The sequence below is a fragment of the Mauremys reevesii genome, unplaced genomic scaffold (genome assembly GCF_016161935.1).
Source record: "Mauremys reevesii isolate NIE-2019 unplaced genomic scaffold, ASM1616193v1 Contig128, whole genome shotgun sequence".
NCBI lineage: Eukaryota > Metazoa > Chordata > Testudines > Geoemydidae > Mauremys > Mauremys reevesii.
Genome location: NW_024100747.1, coordinates 27,794 through 41,969, shown reverse-complemented (window position 1 = coordinate 41,969; position 14,176 = coordinate 27,794). Strand labels below are relative to the sequence as shown.

The window sequence follows — 14,176 nt, the reverse complement described above, 5'->3', positions numbered from 1 at the left end:
GCTGCTGCACATTAACAGGAAAATCGCAGTACTCAATGGGCTTTGCTTGGTATGGGAAAGGAGGGCACTGCTTTTTATGAAGGTTGCAGAAGCCGAAAGACAATGGCTTACCATGGCTGCATGCAAGCCGAATTTTGTTGCCCGGCCCTGCATCTGTGATCTCTAACACCAAAGCCTCAGGCACACAATATTAAGATGCAAAATGCGACCTTGTACTGAAATCACATATGCTATGTAATGTGAATAGTGTTGTTCACCATGAAAGAGTATAACCATTGTTCTGTAAAATATATCTTTTAAAACAGTTCTCTCCCTTTTTTCCCTCCCTCCCGCAGCTGCAAATTTTTCAAGCCTTCCTCCTCCGTCCTGAAGGCTATCTCAGATAAGGTGGCAAAAAAAACGCACAGGAGATTACATGTTCTTGGAAATCATGCAATCGACCTGCAATGAAAGAGCTCATCTGAATGAATGTAAGGACACAGTATCAAAGTACAGGAAAGATGCCAGTGAATGTGAGGACAGGAAGGACCAACATGAGGACAGGAGGGATGAACGTGAAGAGATGAGAGGTGGTGGCAGGAAGATCAGAGGAGGCGGGATGCAATATTGGGGCTGCTGCATGAGCAAATGGACATGCTCCGGTGTCTGGTGGAGCTTCTGGAATGGCAGCAGGATCACAGAGTGCCGCTGCAGCCCCTGTATAACTGCCCTCCCCCCTCCCCAAATTCCATAGCCTCACCCAGACGTGTAAGAACACGGGAGGTGGGGGGCTGGAGGCTCCGTGCACCCTGCCACTCCACCCCAGTGGACATCCCAAGCAAAAGGCTGTCATTATTTTGAACTTTTGAAGTGGCCTGTTCCTTCCCTCCTCCCAAACCCCACCCGGGGACCTTGTCAGTTCTCTTCCTATGTTTATAATCAATTATTAAAGAATACATGATTTTTAAATGATAGTGACTTTATTTCCTTAGAGAGCAAGCTGTGATCAAAGGTGGGAGCGTGGGTTGCTGACAGGGAATGAGTCAATCAAGGGGGTGGGATTTCATCAAGGAGAAACAAACAGAACTTTCACACCGTACCCTGGCCAGTGATGAAACTGATTTTCAAAGCTTCTCTGATGCACAGCGCTTGCTGCTGTGCTCTTCTAATCGCCCTGGTGTCTGGCTGCGAGTAATCAGTGGCCAGGCGATTTGCCTCAGCCTCCCACCCCACCATAAAGGTCTCCCCCTTACTCTCACAGAGATTGTGGAGCACACAGCAAGCAGCAATAACAAAGGGGACATTGGTTTGGTTGAGGTCTGAGCGAGTCAGTAATGTGCGCCAGCGCGCCTTTAAATGGCCAAATGCACATTCTACCACCATTCTGCACTTGCTCAGCCTGTAGTTGAACAGCTCCTGACTACTGTGCAGGCTGCCTGTGTATGGCTTCATGAGCCATGGCATCAAGGGGTAGGCTGGGTCCCAAAGGATAACTATAGGCATCTCAATATCACCAGTGGTTATCTTCTGGTCTGGGAAGTAAATCCCTTGCTGCAGCCGTTTAAACAGATTAGTGCTCCTGAAGACGCACGCATCATGAACCCTTCCCGGCCATCCCACGTTGATGTTGGTGAAACGTCCCTTGTGATCCACCAGTGCTTGCAGCACCATTGAAAAGTACCTCTTGCGGTTTATGTACTGGATGCCCTGGTGCTCCGGTTCCAAGATAGGGATATGGGTTCCATCTATCACTCCCCCACAGTTAGGGAATCCCATTGCAGCAATGCCATCCGCTATGACCTGCATGTTTCCCAGAGTCACAACCTTTCGTAGCAGCAGCTCAGTGATTGCTTTGGCTACTTGCATCACAGCCGCCCCCACAGTAGATTTGCTCACTCCAAATTGATTCCTGACTGACTGGTAGCTGTCTGGCATTGCAAGCTTTCACAGGGCTATTGCCACTCACGTCTCAACTGTGAGGGCTGCTCTCATCTTGGTATTCTGGTGCTTCAACGAAGGGGAAAACAAGTCACAAAGTTCCATGAAAGTGCCATTATGCATGCGAAAGTTTCGCAGCCACTGGGAATTGTCCCACATCTGCAACACTATGCGTTCCCACCAATCTCTGCTTGTTTTCTGGGCCCAGAATCAGCGTTCCACAGCTATAACCTGCCCCATTAACAACATGATCTCCAAAGCGCTGGGGCCCATGGTTTGAGAGAATTCTGTGTCCATGTCCTCATCACTCTCGTCACTGCGCTTCCATCACCGCCTCTTCCTCGCCTGGTTTTGCAGGTTCTGGTTCAGCATAAACTGCACAAGAATATGCGAGGTGTTTCCAATGTTCATGACTGCTGTCTTGAGCTGAGCGGGCTCCATGCTTGCCATGGTATGGCATCTACACAGTTCATCCAGGAAAAAAGGCACAAAATGGTTGTCTGCCGTTGCTTTCATGGAGGGAGGGGGGAGGCTGTACCCAGAACCACCCGCAACAATGTGTTTTGCCCCATCAGGCATTGGGTTTCACGTTTCCCTAAGTTTTATTCTAAGTATTGTTTATTAGGTTTTGCTTTTAAGTTTAAGTTAGTTAAGTAAACCCTAAGTAGCATTAGCTTTCTAAGCACTGCATCCCTCACTCAAGAATCGAGAAACCTGAACCACAAGCCTGGTCCTGTGTCTCTTACCACCAGGTTATCAAGGAAGGGTGTGAGTATATTAACCAAAGCTTTGTTGCATATAATACTATATTATCACATGTATCTTCTGAATAGCAGTAATGCAATTGTAACTTTGTAACTCTGGGTATTTTACCATTTACTTACTATTACTGATTTTAATAAAAAATCTTTAAGGCTAGTTCTGTCTCAGTGTGAGCTTCCTGTCATACCCCTGAGGGTCCTTTCTAAATTCTGTGGCGCCTGATTCGGGACAAGAACTTTTATCTTCTAATCAAACAAACTGGCGAGCCTAGACCCCATACTATTAATATTAAGAATTAATTATTATCAATATTGATAATTAGTTATCATTAATATTATTAATTAAACTTAAATAAAATAAGAAAATAAAATTGATAAATTAAATTATTATCAGTGCACCCTAAATCAGATTCCCCGCCTAGAGAGCTGGCTTTTGTGAATCGTGCTGTAAGGTGCCTGTGATGCCCATGCATTATTATAGGGAGTTCAGGCACCTGATTCAGCTTTCCAGAGTTGCAGACTGTGATTTTCTAGTTGCCTACAAATGAAGCCCTGTGATGCTCAGCACTGCAACATCAAGTCATGGATCACACCCTGTGCAACCAGCCTCCTCTCCACAGAACACAGCTGAGCAATTCCTGATTGACGTGGGTGTGCACAGGACAGAGACAGAGCATAGGCTGGAGAGTGACACATCCCAGTAAACCCAAACTCTCCTCCTAGGGGAACAGTATTTCCTGGGTGCTAAGGGGACACAACCAAGTCAGAAAGCAAATCCCAGGACTGTGTCCTCAACAACGGCAGCTGGGACAGTAAACTGGAACAAACATGAAGAATTGTTTGTAATGTTTTATTTACAGTAAGTAACTAAAGGTGGTAAGCAAATGGAGCTGAGAAGGAGCCCTAATAACCACAGCATGGAAAGGAGATTCCCCAGCTACTGAGAACAGTTTTCTTAATGGCACAACAACAGGACAGTCATCCAGGAATAAATATAGGGAATTAATGAGTTACAGTGTCACTTTCAGGAACTTTTAATAAATCTCTGTCCCTCTAATGTTCCCTTTCCTTCCATACTGTCCCTTTCCACTCATTTTTCTAACTCTCACTTCTGATCCCTGTTTATTTTTCTGTCTCTCTCCCACCCTCCTCCCCTCCCTGTCACTGATCTTCCCCCATGGCCGCACCCTTCTTTCCCCTAATTTTATCCCTTCCCCTCTTGCTGCCTCCAGCTGGTTCCCCTGCCAGGGATATTTTTCTGTCCCTCTTTTCATTTCTGTTTTCCATCATTTCTGATCGACTCTCCCTTTATTTTTGTTTTATTTTCATTCACATTTTTCTTCTTGCGTCTAAATCCCTCTTTTTAAACCCGCCCTGTGCCTGCCTCTCCCAGTGCTCCCAACCTCAGGAATTTAAAAGAAAATCAAGAGAATGACACAATGATGATTTTTTTAAGGTTATATAATGTTTTTGGTCAATCTGCACCCATCTATCCATCCCCCCACCTTTTTTGTGACAGTTACAGGGTTACCAGCTCTCCTGTAGTTACAGGGGAAGGAGACTTGGAACCCTGTGGCAGGAGCTCTGGCTGGGAAACACCAGTGAGATCTAATCCCACAGATCTGTACAAACTGCTCCCCACTGCTGCTTCTCCCCAACCCCAAACCCTGATTGATTCATGCTGTGTCGCTGCACCCCCACCTCCGCCTGTCCCCAGCCCGGCTGTTAGTTCTGCCCCCCCTGCCCAGCCCCCGCATATGCCCCCACAGGGCCCCTCTGATCCTTATGCAGCCTCAGGGGTTCTTCATCCCTGCCCCTTCCATCCCTAGGGCTGCAGGGAAGGGGAAGGGTCTCCACAGGGCATAGAGATGAGGAGCCAGGGGCTGGGTAGACAGGAGTCCTCCAAGGTTATAGAGACAAGGGTGTGAGGGGCTAGAGAGGCTGATTTCTGGTTCTCCAGTGGGATATTCTGCCTCATCTCAGGGACACAGTCTGATCCGGGATCCCACCTCCCACACCCAGAACCAGGGTCGGATTCTCTCCCCAGGGACGGAACCCGGCGGGAAAGTGAAGATCGGGGCCTCGTCACCAGCATCGATAAATGTCACCTGCCCCTGGTCACAGTCCAGACAAACCCGGATCCTGCTGGGGACCCGGCTAAGGGGCAGGGGGGTGCGAGGGGAGGTGAGAGCCCAGAACTGACCTTCCCAGTATGCCACAGCCCAGATCCCCCCCTCAGGGCGAAGGCTGATCTGTCCCTTCCTGCCCACAGACCCTCTGGCCACCCCCATGGCCCAGAATCCCCCACCCCCCACCTCCCCCTCCACCTCCCAGCAATGTCTCCCTGAGGTGAATCCCTCACAGTCCAGCACACAGGGCAAATAGTCAAATCTCTCGGGGTTGTTAGGCAGTTGCTGCCGTGTGTCTCCCCATCTCACACTTTTCTGATCCTCAGACAGGACGAGTTGGGGATGAGCCGTGTCTGGATCCAGAGTCACAGTCGCTGGGAAGAGAGAGAGAATCAGAGCATTAGGGGCAGAGCTCAGCCCTGGGGGAGGCTGCAGGTCCGGCTCCAGGCACCAGCCGGGCAAGCTAGTGCTTGGGGCAGCAGATTCCAAGGGGGTGGCATTCTGTCCTATCCTTTCCTTTTTTGCTCTTTGCCGCTTCCGCCACCCGTGCAGGTTTTTTTTGTTTTTGGTTTGCTGCTCCTGCCGCCCTGTAGGGGGCAGCGGCATGGAGGAGGATCCCCCATTTGCTGTTTCTGCTGGCTGGCAGGTTTGTTCTCCCCCTCCCCTTTGCCACTCCGGCCCCCATGCAGTTTTTTTTTTTTTTTTGCTTGGGGCGGCAAAATAGCCAGAGCTGGACCTGGGAGGCTGGGACCATTTCTCACACTCCCCAGCAGCCCCGTCCTGGCTGGGACAGGCCTGGATCCCAGGGAGCTGCCTCTGTCCTGGGCACCTGAGACTGAGCAGAGATGTCACTGCAGCTCCTCAGTCTTTATAATGGGACCCACTTCACTAGTTTTTCATTTGCTTGCTGAGGCTTCAGCTCTCTGCTCCCTCTGCTGGGGCTGCTCCATTCCCAGCACCAGAGACCCAGCAAGGAAGGTTTTAGTGAGGAGGGAGCAGAGGAGGCAGGTACCAGCTTTGAACTCCAGAGGGAAGCTCCCTTCCCTAAATGCAGCCTCCACTCCCCAGCCAGAGTAGGAAGAGCCAGTTAAGAAAAGAGAGTAGGAAATGGCATTGGGTGGGGTAGCCTCCATTCAGGGCCAACTCTAGCCATTCTAGAGCCCTACCCAGCCCCCTACACACATCCCCACTGTGGGTGGTGGACCCCCAGGCCTCTGCAGGGTGCAGGCTGGCTTTTGGGGCAGAGGAGAAGTGCCTCCGAGCACTCACCGGTGGTGCGTGAGTGCAGGCCCGACATGCAGTAGTCCTCAGGGGAGTGGGGGCAAGGCTGGGACAGAGCAAGAGAGGGAAGGAGCGGGGTGGGGGCAGAGCAGGGGTGGGGGCCATGGGAAAGAGGCAGGACAGGGGCAGAGCAGAGGCTGGAGCAGAACTCAGCTGCCTAGGGCACCAGGAAATTTTGTGCCCCAAATTTCCTAGTGCCCTATGCAGCTGCATACTTTGTGTATGGGTAGGAATGGCCCTGCCTCCATTCCCGGGCCAGGGAACAGAGAGGAAGATGCAGCACTGGGGAAGAGCTGCTTAACATCAGAGAGTAGGAAGTGGCATTAGGTGGAGTAGCCCCATCCCCAGTCTAGAAAGAAGGGAGGAGCTGGCAGCATCACAGGGAGAGCATCTCTCCAATCCAGGAAGCAGGGACCAGCTCCAATGGGGGAGCCCAGCCCTGCCCAGAGGAAAGGAAGGATGTTAGAGGAGAGTGAGGGGGAGACCCCCGGCACTGGGGTAAAGCAGAGGGATGTGTCAGCCCTCAGGGCAGAGAGCTCTGTTCACAGGCTGCTCAGGGAGAGATTTTCTGTTCAGCAGTGTGGGGATGAACTCAGCACTAAGGTTGGTGTCAGGAGTGTTTGTGTGACTTCTCCTCGCTGTTCAGTGTCTTGTTTTTAGGGTTGTGTATGTCCTGGTTGGTATTGGTTTGGTTGGTAACTTTAGCTACAATCTCATGAAGACGTTTTCTGATCATTGAAAGACAATCTCCAGCTGCAATCTCACCCTGTCTGAATGCTCCTAGGGATCCTCCTCTTTTTGTCTCTAGTGCAGATGGCAGAGTGTCTGGAGGGGAGAAGGAGAAAGGAGACGAGATTTCAGGCTTTCATATTTATAACAGTGTCCCCACTCTCAGCTCATAGAACTGTCTTTTAATTATGACAGAGAAAGACACCAAGAAACACTCAGATGTTTAATATAAAAAGGTCTGAAACTGTTTCTTTCCTCTCTCATTCAGGCATCTCCCAGCAATGGAACCAATGTCTTTGCAGCCTCACAACTATCCCAGGACACACAATCTGTAAGAGATTTACTTTTTCCCTCCTCATCCCCTCCCTCCCTTCAGACTCCAGCTGGTTTGTCTCATTCACTTACTGCCTTTTGTCATAACCTAGACCCAGAGCCTGCAAAGACTTTGGCATAAAAGTAACTTTACCCACTTGGGTCCCTTTGACACTAACGGGATGTTGACAGTTTGCGAAATCCTGGCTCTAATTGTGAGTCATTGGGTCTGTTTACTCAGTGTCTCTACAGAGAGCAGCACGATGGGGCCTCGTCCTCCACAGGCAGAAACAGAAATAAAAGTAAAATCATTTTATAAATGTGGAAATTTAGGTGGTGGAAGGTTGAGTTAATGGGATAGATTTACCCCTGTACCGGCAAAAGGAGAGAGGGGAGGGGCCATTTGTGACTCCGCTGTTCAGTGGCTGCAGAGGCCAGTGCAGACCTTGGCACAGGTGGAGGAAGTTCTGAAGCCAGCCAGAGTTACATCCCTGTGACAATGGCCCCTGTATGTCTTGGCCACTGTGCAGAGTGTCAGAGGCCCAGCTTTACACTGCCCACCTCGCTCTATCCCTTGTCCACCCCACTCCCTCTTCCACCCGCCCTCACCACCCCCACCCCATTCCCAGCCCTCTCAGGAACACGCTTTGTGCCTGCAGCTGCTGGGAAGGAGGCACCAGAGGCCCCTGTGCTGGAGGGATCCCTGATTGTGGGGGAAGGGCTTTCTCCTTCCCTATAGCCCATTTGGCAGAAACTAGCTGCAAACGGGACCTGAGCACAGTGATGGGCTGGATCCACCTTTTTTGAAATGTGCCCCAAGGCTGGTGATGGGCTAGTAGACAGGGAGGGCTCTGAGTTATAGAGAGTTCTTTGCCATGTGTCTGGCTGTTGGGTCTTGCCAAAATGCTCGGTATTCAACTGGAATCGGGAAGGAATTTTCTCCAAAATCAGATTGGCAGAGAGCCTGGAGGATTTCTGCCTTCCTTTGCGGTGTGGGGCACGGGTCACTTGCAGATTTAAACTCGGTCAGTGGTGGATTCTCTGTAACCTGAAATCTTTAAATCATGATTTGAGGACTCCAGTAACTCAGCCAGAGGTTAGGGGTCTATTGCAGGAGTGGGTGGGGGAGGTTCTGTGGCCTGCAATGTGCAGGAGGTCAGAATGGATGATCATGATGGTCCATTTTGGCCTTAAAGTCCATGAGTCTGAGTAATTTCTTTCTTTAACAGTAATTATAATGGCAGGACATATTTTTGGTAGAAATAAAGGTTTGAATTAATCAACCTGAGTGACTTGGACCCCAAGTGCGTGACATTCTCACCCAACAATTAAATAGAAGCATCACTTAATTGTGAACCAATTGGCCAGAGACACTCTCCTCCCTCACTCTCAGAGGCTTATCCCAATTTCCATTCCCAGATCCCTTCTAGATACCTTTGAACTTCTCCAGGGTCTCCAACAGCACAATCATTTTCTGGGAGAAATCACTGACTCGCTCTTCCAGTTCAGGAGAAATCTCCTCTGGCTGCTGGAACTTCCCCTTCTCACACCTGGAGGGAAACAATTTCACGTGATTATATTTTACTGTGTGACTCATTATAAGTTCTGGCTAGTGAGTCGCTGCTCTAATGGGCCTGAAGTTAGAATTCCTTGACTTCTCCCAGCCTCAGAGCAGATGCAACACAGCCCAGGGCCGTACAACCTTCCCTTCAAGGACTCATGAATATTCTTCAACTCTGGTCTGGAGAGACCAGCTCTGGGGACAAAAGGGGAATTGAGTCTCTATGGACAATTCACTCCTTGGCCTCCATGCTCTGAGGGTCAGGAGGTTCCCAGGTGAAGTGCTGTAGAAATCTGCCCTCTAGGAACTAGACTGAGACACCAACTACCCCTTCCCCAGCTCATTCCACACAGGTCTCCAAACAGCCCTCAGATGGGGAAAGGCTCTTGAAAACTACTGCCCTGGGCTGAATGGTAACCAGGGCCCCAGCAGTGACAGGCCCGTATTCCATCTCCACAATCCTCAAGAGGCCAGTCCCCCAGGGACGTGACATCTCTGGGAAATACTTGAGGTCAGTCCTTCCCACTGACTGGAGAATCCCAGAATTTTCTCTACAAGGGTGAGAAGCTCAGGATGAAGTTGATCAGAGAGATTTTTATCCTATTTTGCTGTAGAGCCCTGAGGAGATGCAGTGCTAACATCACCACCAAGCTCTTTCCCAGTGTTGTGAAGTGTGAAGGAGAGTGAGCGAGCCATGTACCTGCTGAAGGCACTTCTAATATCCTAGAAGAGAGAGAGACAAAAGAATTTCATTCCCCCTCTAACACACACATGTGATTCCAGGGAAGGGATTTTGCAAATATGGGGAAGGGAGGCCCTGCCCTGGCCTAGGGTCATGGATTTCCTGAGCTGATGGGGCTTTTCCATCTCTAATATCTTTATGTCTGTGACTTTGCAAAGAATAATAGTTATTCACATCAGCAATGCACACACCAAGTTTCACCATGGTCTCCAACTGCTGGACTCCAGTGCTTAGGATTCAGGGGCCCTCCCTTCCCTCTGTGGGGGTCTGGCATGTTTCTAATGACAGGTGCCAGTTTCTAATTGTCCCTGGGGGTGTTCAACCCATGCCCCACCCCCACTCCAAACCTTCCCCCAATGCCACCCCCCAGCCCAACTCTTCCCACTCCTGCTCCACCCCCACCCCTGAGCAATCCCTCCACGCTCCTCCCCCACAGCCTCTCCTTCACACAATGGAACAGCTGATCACAGCAGGAAGGGGGAGGAGTTGATCAGCAGGGTAGCCAGCACTGAGCAGAGGAAGCTGGCCGCCCTGGAGCGGCCACCTCTGTTTCTTATATATATATATAGAGAGAGAGAGATTCCTATCTCATAGAGCTCTAAGGGACCCCCAAGGTCATCAAGTCCAGCCCCCTGCCTTCACTAGCAGGACCAAATACTGATTTTGCCCTAGATCACTAAGTGGCCCCCTCAAGGATTGAACTCACAACCCTGTGTTTAGTAGGCCAATGCTCAAACCACTGAGCTATCCCCTTCAGTCTCACCTGCAGGAATTCACTTGCTGGCTTCTGACACTTCCCCTCCATCTCACGGATCAGCTCACTGAGATGGGAAATTTGCTCAGAGAGTTTACTGACATTTTCATTCTGGATCCTCACAATCTCCTCATCCAGCTTCTCCAGCTGGGCCAGCAGGAGTTGCTCTTGTTCCTCCAGGAATTGCCGCAGTTGCTGAAATTCAGACACAATCTTCTGCCTCTCGGTTTGTGTTTGTTTCTATATGAAAATAGGGCAAGGGCTGGTCAGAGACATGGATGGAGCCTGGGGACTTTTCATGGAGAGCTGAGCTTGAAAATCCAAAGATTTCTGATGTTTGACTCTACCCTGTGTGTACTAGGCAGGGGATTCTCTCGCACCTTCCCCTTTGGTCCCTGTATCCTTCTGAAATGGATGTTTCCATGCCTGTCATGGTCAGCATATTCTGTTATTTATGGTCTGTGGAAATTCAGACCCAGAGCAGCAGGAGGCAGGACTCAGCACTACACTGACAGGGACGCCAGGGGAGAAAAGAGAAACAAACATTTAACAAAATGACCAGACACAGCGGACAGCACTTCACGGGGACATTCAGTTCACTTGGGGAAGATTTTTGTGAAAGCCACAAGGGCTAGACATTAACTCATCCACTGAAATGGAAGCTTGGGGCTTGTCTACACATAGATCTAACCCAGCAATCCCTGATCATGGAGACACACACAAGATCACATTCACCGAGGCTACAGAGGAATCTTCCTTCAAACAGACCTCCCACTGCCAATCCCTGCAGGTTAACAACAATAGGCACCTACCAGATACTCCTGGCTTTTTGCCTCTTCAGTCGCTTTCAATCCCAGCACCTTTTCTCTCTCTTCCCTCAGAGTCTTCAAATGGGCCTGGATTCTTTCCTGAAGAAACAAAAATGATTTGGGAAGTTTCATCTGGATAATTGAGAGGTGCTTGGAAGTGGGTGTTTTTCCACCCAAAACCCACAATGACTGTGGTTCTAATCGCTTTGTGACATCAGAACCACCAAGGAGATGAAACCTCATTAATAGAGACTGGGAACATGTCATATTCAGACTTGTTATCAGTTCCAGTTCAGTCTTTTTAGTAATTAGACAGAGATCTCAATTATAACCAAGATTTGCTGGTATTTGTGAATTCATTAGTGGTACAGAGCATAACAGGACACTGAAGTCACATGGGGGCGAATCAATAAACCTGTGTTTGAAAAGGTTTATCGAAGAAAGTGATACAAATCCCAGAAGCCACCAGGGTTTAAATACAGGCTGAAATTTCATCCCTGAAGTCCCTGGGACTGCACTGGCTGGACCGAACTGGGCTAAGTACCAAGGCAAACGCCACAGGACGTCGGGAGGCCATTTGTCTGGCTGGAAGCTGCGCAGTCCCAGTTTTGGGGAGCACTATCCCTGTCCGGTTGGGACTCAGCACTGGACATGGCCTTGTTCAGGATAAATGAGGGAGGAGGAGGAGACCATGCCGGATTTGCATCTTGTGCGCCATGATGCGGTGTCCCCCCACTGACCCTGGTGGCTGGGCAGCTGTGGGAGCTCCAGCTCCAAGCTCCTCCCCCACATCACCCGCAGGGACTTAGAGCTGCAGGGGCCCCCACAGCCCGGTGGCAGACTGGAGCTGTGAGGTCACTCTGCCACCTGAGAACAGCCAGGAGCTGTTGGGTTCCCTCTCTGTTCACAGTGGCTTGGAGCTCCTATTTGCCATGGGCATCGGGGGCACCGCCACATTTAATGTTTAGGTGCCCTGCCATCCAGCGCCCTTCCTCCCACAGACCCTCTCACTGCCCAGAGCCCCTCCACAAACCCTCCCAGAGACCCCCTCTCCCACACCCTGCCCCCTGGGCGCACTCACCAGCCCTGCTGGAAGGTGACTGTGTCCACCACTGGGCTGAGCGAGGAGCACTCCAGTAGGGTTGCATGGTGCTGTCTCCCCCTTAGCTGGCCCCACCCTCTGCCAGGACCCAGGAGCAGGAAATTTAGAATTTTTAGGTGCCCCTAGAATGACGATGCCCCATGGGAAATCCGGCCCTAGGAGGAGACTGAGGACGCAAGAGGACACCATTGGCGGGAGGAGGGGGCACCTCTATGCAAAGTGATGCAGGTGGGGGCACGCTGAGAAAGACGGGGGCATGCCCAAGTAAGCAGGTGTGGGGAAGTCCTGTCTTTTGGGGATGGATCTGTGGCCACCTGAATTAGACATGCAGGGTGGTATAAAGGACGGTTGGGGTTTGCCCCAGTGCTGTCCTAACCCCTTTCAGTGGCAATGCCCTCTGGGTAGGTCCCCCACTGTCCCATTCCCTAGTAAAGATCCCGGAAGCAGTGCATTCTCGGATATTTCAAAAGGCTTCATTTGGGGTTGATGAAGCCATTGTGGCTGGTCCTTGCCCATGTAACCCCGCATGGAGCAGCACAGGAGTTCAGGATCCCAGTGAGAAACCTCCTCTCCCTCCTAATGGACAAACTTCTTCATGGGAGAGTTGTTGCTGTGGTGGCAGCGTGGCCCAGTGGTTAGGGCCCTGAACTGGGACAAGCGAAAGCTGGTTTCTCTGCTGAGCTCAGCCACTGACATGCTGCATGACCCTGGGTAACTCACTGCCCTGCTTTGTGCCTCAGTTTCCCTTCCCATCCTTTGTTTGTCTTGACCATCTTGACTGTAAACTGCTCAGCGCAGGGATTGTCCCTCGCTGTGTTTTGTGCAGAGCCCAGATCTCATCTGGGGTCTGTAAGGGCTACCGTGAGGCAAATATAGGTACTAATAATATGTTCTAAGATATAAATCAGTAAGAGCAAAAACCGTTTGCAGCTTCCCCTTCTCCAGTCTGAAGGCAGCACTGTCACACAGACCCACCTGCAGCTCTTCTGATGTAAACCTCACTGATTCTTAGCACCTTCCATTGTATAAAAAGTTCCCTCATTTCACAAGTGGAAGCTGGGTTTGAAAAGGGTTCAGGACCTCAGAGAAAAGTTTCCCGCTTCAGTTATCTTTAAAGATTTAAGTTTTCCCTTATTTGCCACACTGCCAGATTATTACTTTTGTTATGGCATCTCCCATGAAGGCTTTACAGAGCTGAATGATGCGTCACACCTGTGACATGCAACTTTCAGCAAAATTAACCTGCAATTAAAATACAAAGTTATTGCCCATTAAACTTGACAGCAGTTCCCTACCTTGTACTCCTGGGCAGCCTCCTCTATGGGAACCGCCGTGTGCGCTCTGTGAGCCCGGGACAGATGGCAAACCAGACAGATGGAAGTTTGATCCTCTTCACAGAACAGTTTCAGAGTCTCCTGGTGTTCCCCACACACCCTCTCTCCTCCTGCTTCTTTTGCTGCCTGTAAACTCAGCTGTTTGACCATTTCTACCATGTTTGCCAGCTGCCTGTTTGGCCTGAGGTTTCCTTGTTGCACAGTTTCTCTGCACTGAGGGCAGGAGATGTCTGTATCGGATCCCGCCCAGCACTGGGCGATGCAGGCTCGGCAGAAATTGTGCCCACACTCTACTATCACAGGGTCCTTAAAATACTCCAGACAGACGGGGCACGTAGCTTCCTCCTGGAGACTTTCCACGGCATTCTCTGTGGCCATGGCTCCCTCTGGACAGTGTCACAGGGTTAGTTTCACTTTCCTGAGCTCAGAAATATGCCCCCGGCCCCGCCTGCAGCAGCAACTGGGTGTTTCCCTTCCTGGAACTGACTCAGGCTGTTTGCTGAGCTTCACCCAGCTGGCTGGTAACATTCCAACCCGGTGACAGGTTTCAGAGTAGCAGCCGTGTTGTATCAGCAAAAATAAAGAAGGAGTTCTTGTGGCACCTTAGAGGCTAACAAATTTATTTGGGCATAAGCTTTTGTGCAAAATGTAGCAATAAGGCTCTGATCCTGCAATCAGCCCCCTGGACTGTTTTGAAGGGTCAGTTGGGCTTCACATGGACATCACCATCGGCCTCTCCTGATGA

The 14,176-nt window shown here is 50.4% G+C and overlaps 1 protein-coding gene across 1 annotated transcript; it reads right to left on the bottom strand.

Annotated features, from left to right (window-relative positions):
* Positions 1–4,443: 4,443 nt before the first annotated feature.
* On the bottom strand, positions 4,444–13,809 carry LOC120392938 (zinc finger protein RFP-like). The gene is made up of 7 exons (XM_039517591.1): positions 13,393–13,809; positions 10,999–11,094; positions 10,196–10,426; positions 9,391–9,413; positions 8,564–8,679; positions 6,854–6,913; positions 4,444–5,181 (listed from the first exon to the last, which is right to left on the bottom strand). Exons 1-7 carry the CDS (start codon positions 13,807–13,809, stop codon positions 4,658–4,660), a joined length of 1,467 nt encoding a protein of 488 aa, XP_039373525.1. The 3' UTR covers positions 4,444–4,657.
* Positions 13,810–14,176: the final 367 nt, after the last annotated feature.

What these genes read in the sequence shown, in the direction of transcription:
- LOC120392938 (XM_039517591.1), bottom strand. Translation starts at nt 13,809, where the DNA reads ATGGCCACAGAGAATGCCGTGGAAAGTCTCCAGGAGGAAGCTACGTGC. An exon ending in ATTAGAAGTGCCTTCAGCAG is followed by an intron (nt 8,680 to 9,390) that starts GTACATGGCTCG and finishes GTTTCCCTCCAG; the next exon opens with GTGTGAGAAGGGGAAGTTCC. An exon ending in CCTAGGAGCATTCAGACAGG is followed by an intron (nt 5,182 to 6,853) that starts GTGAGATTGCAG and finishes CTCTCTTCCCAG; the next exon opens with CGACTGTGACTCTGGATCCA.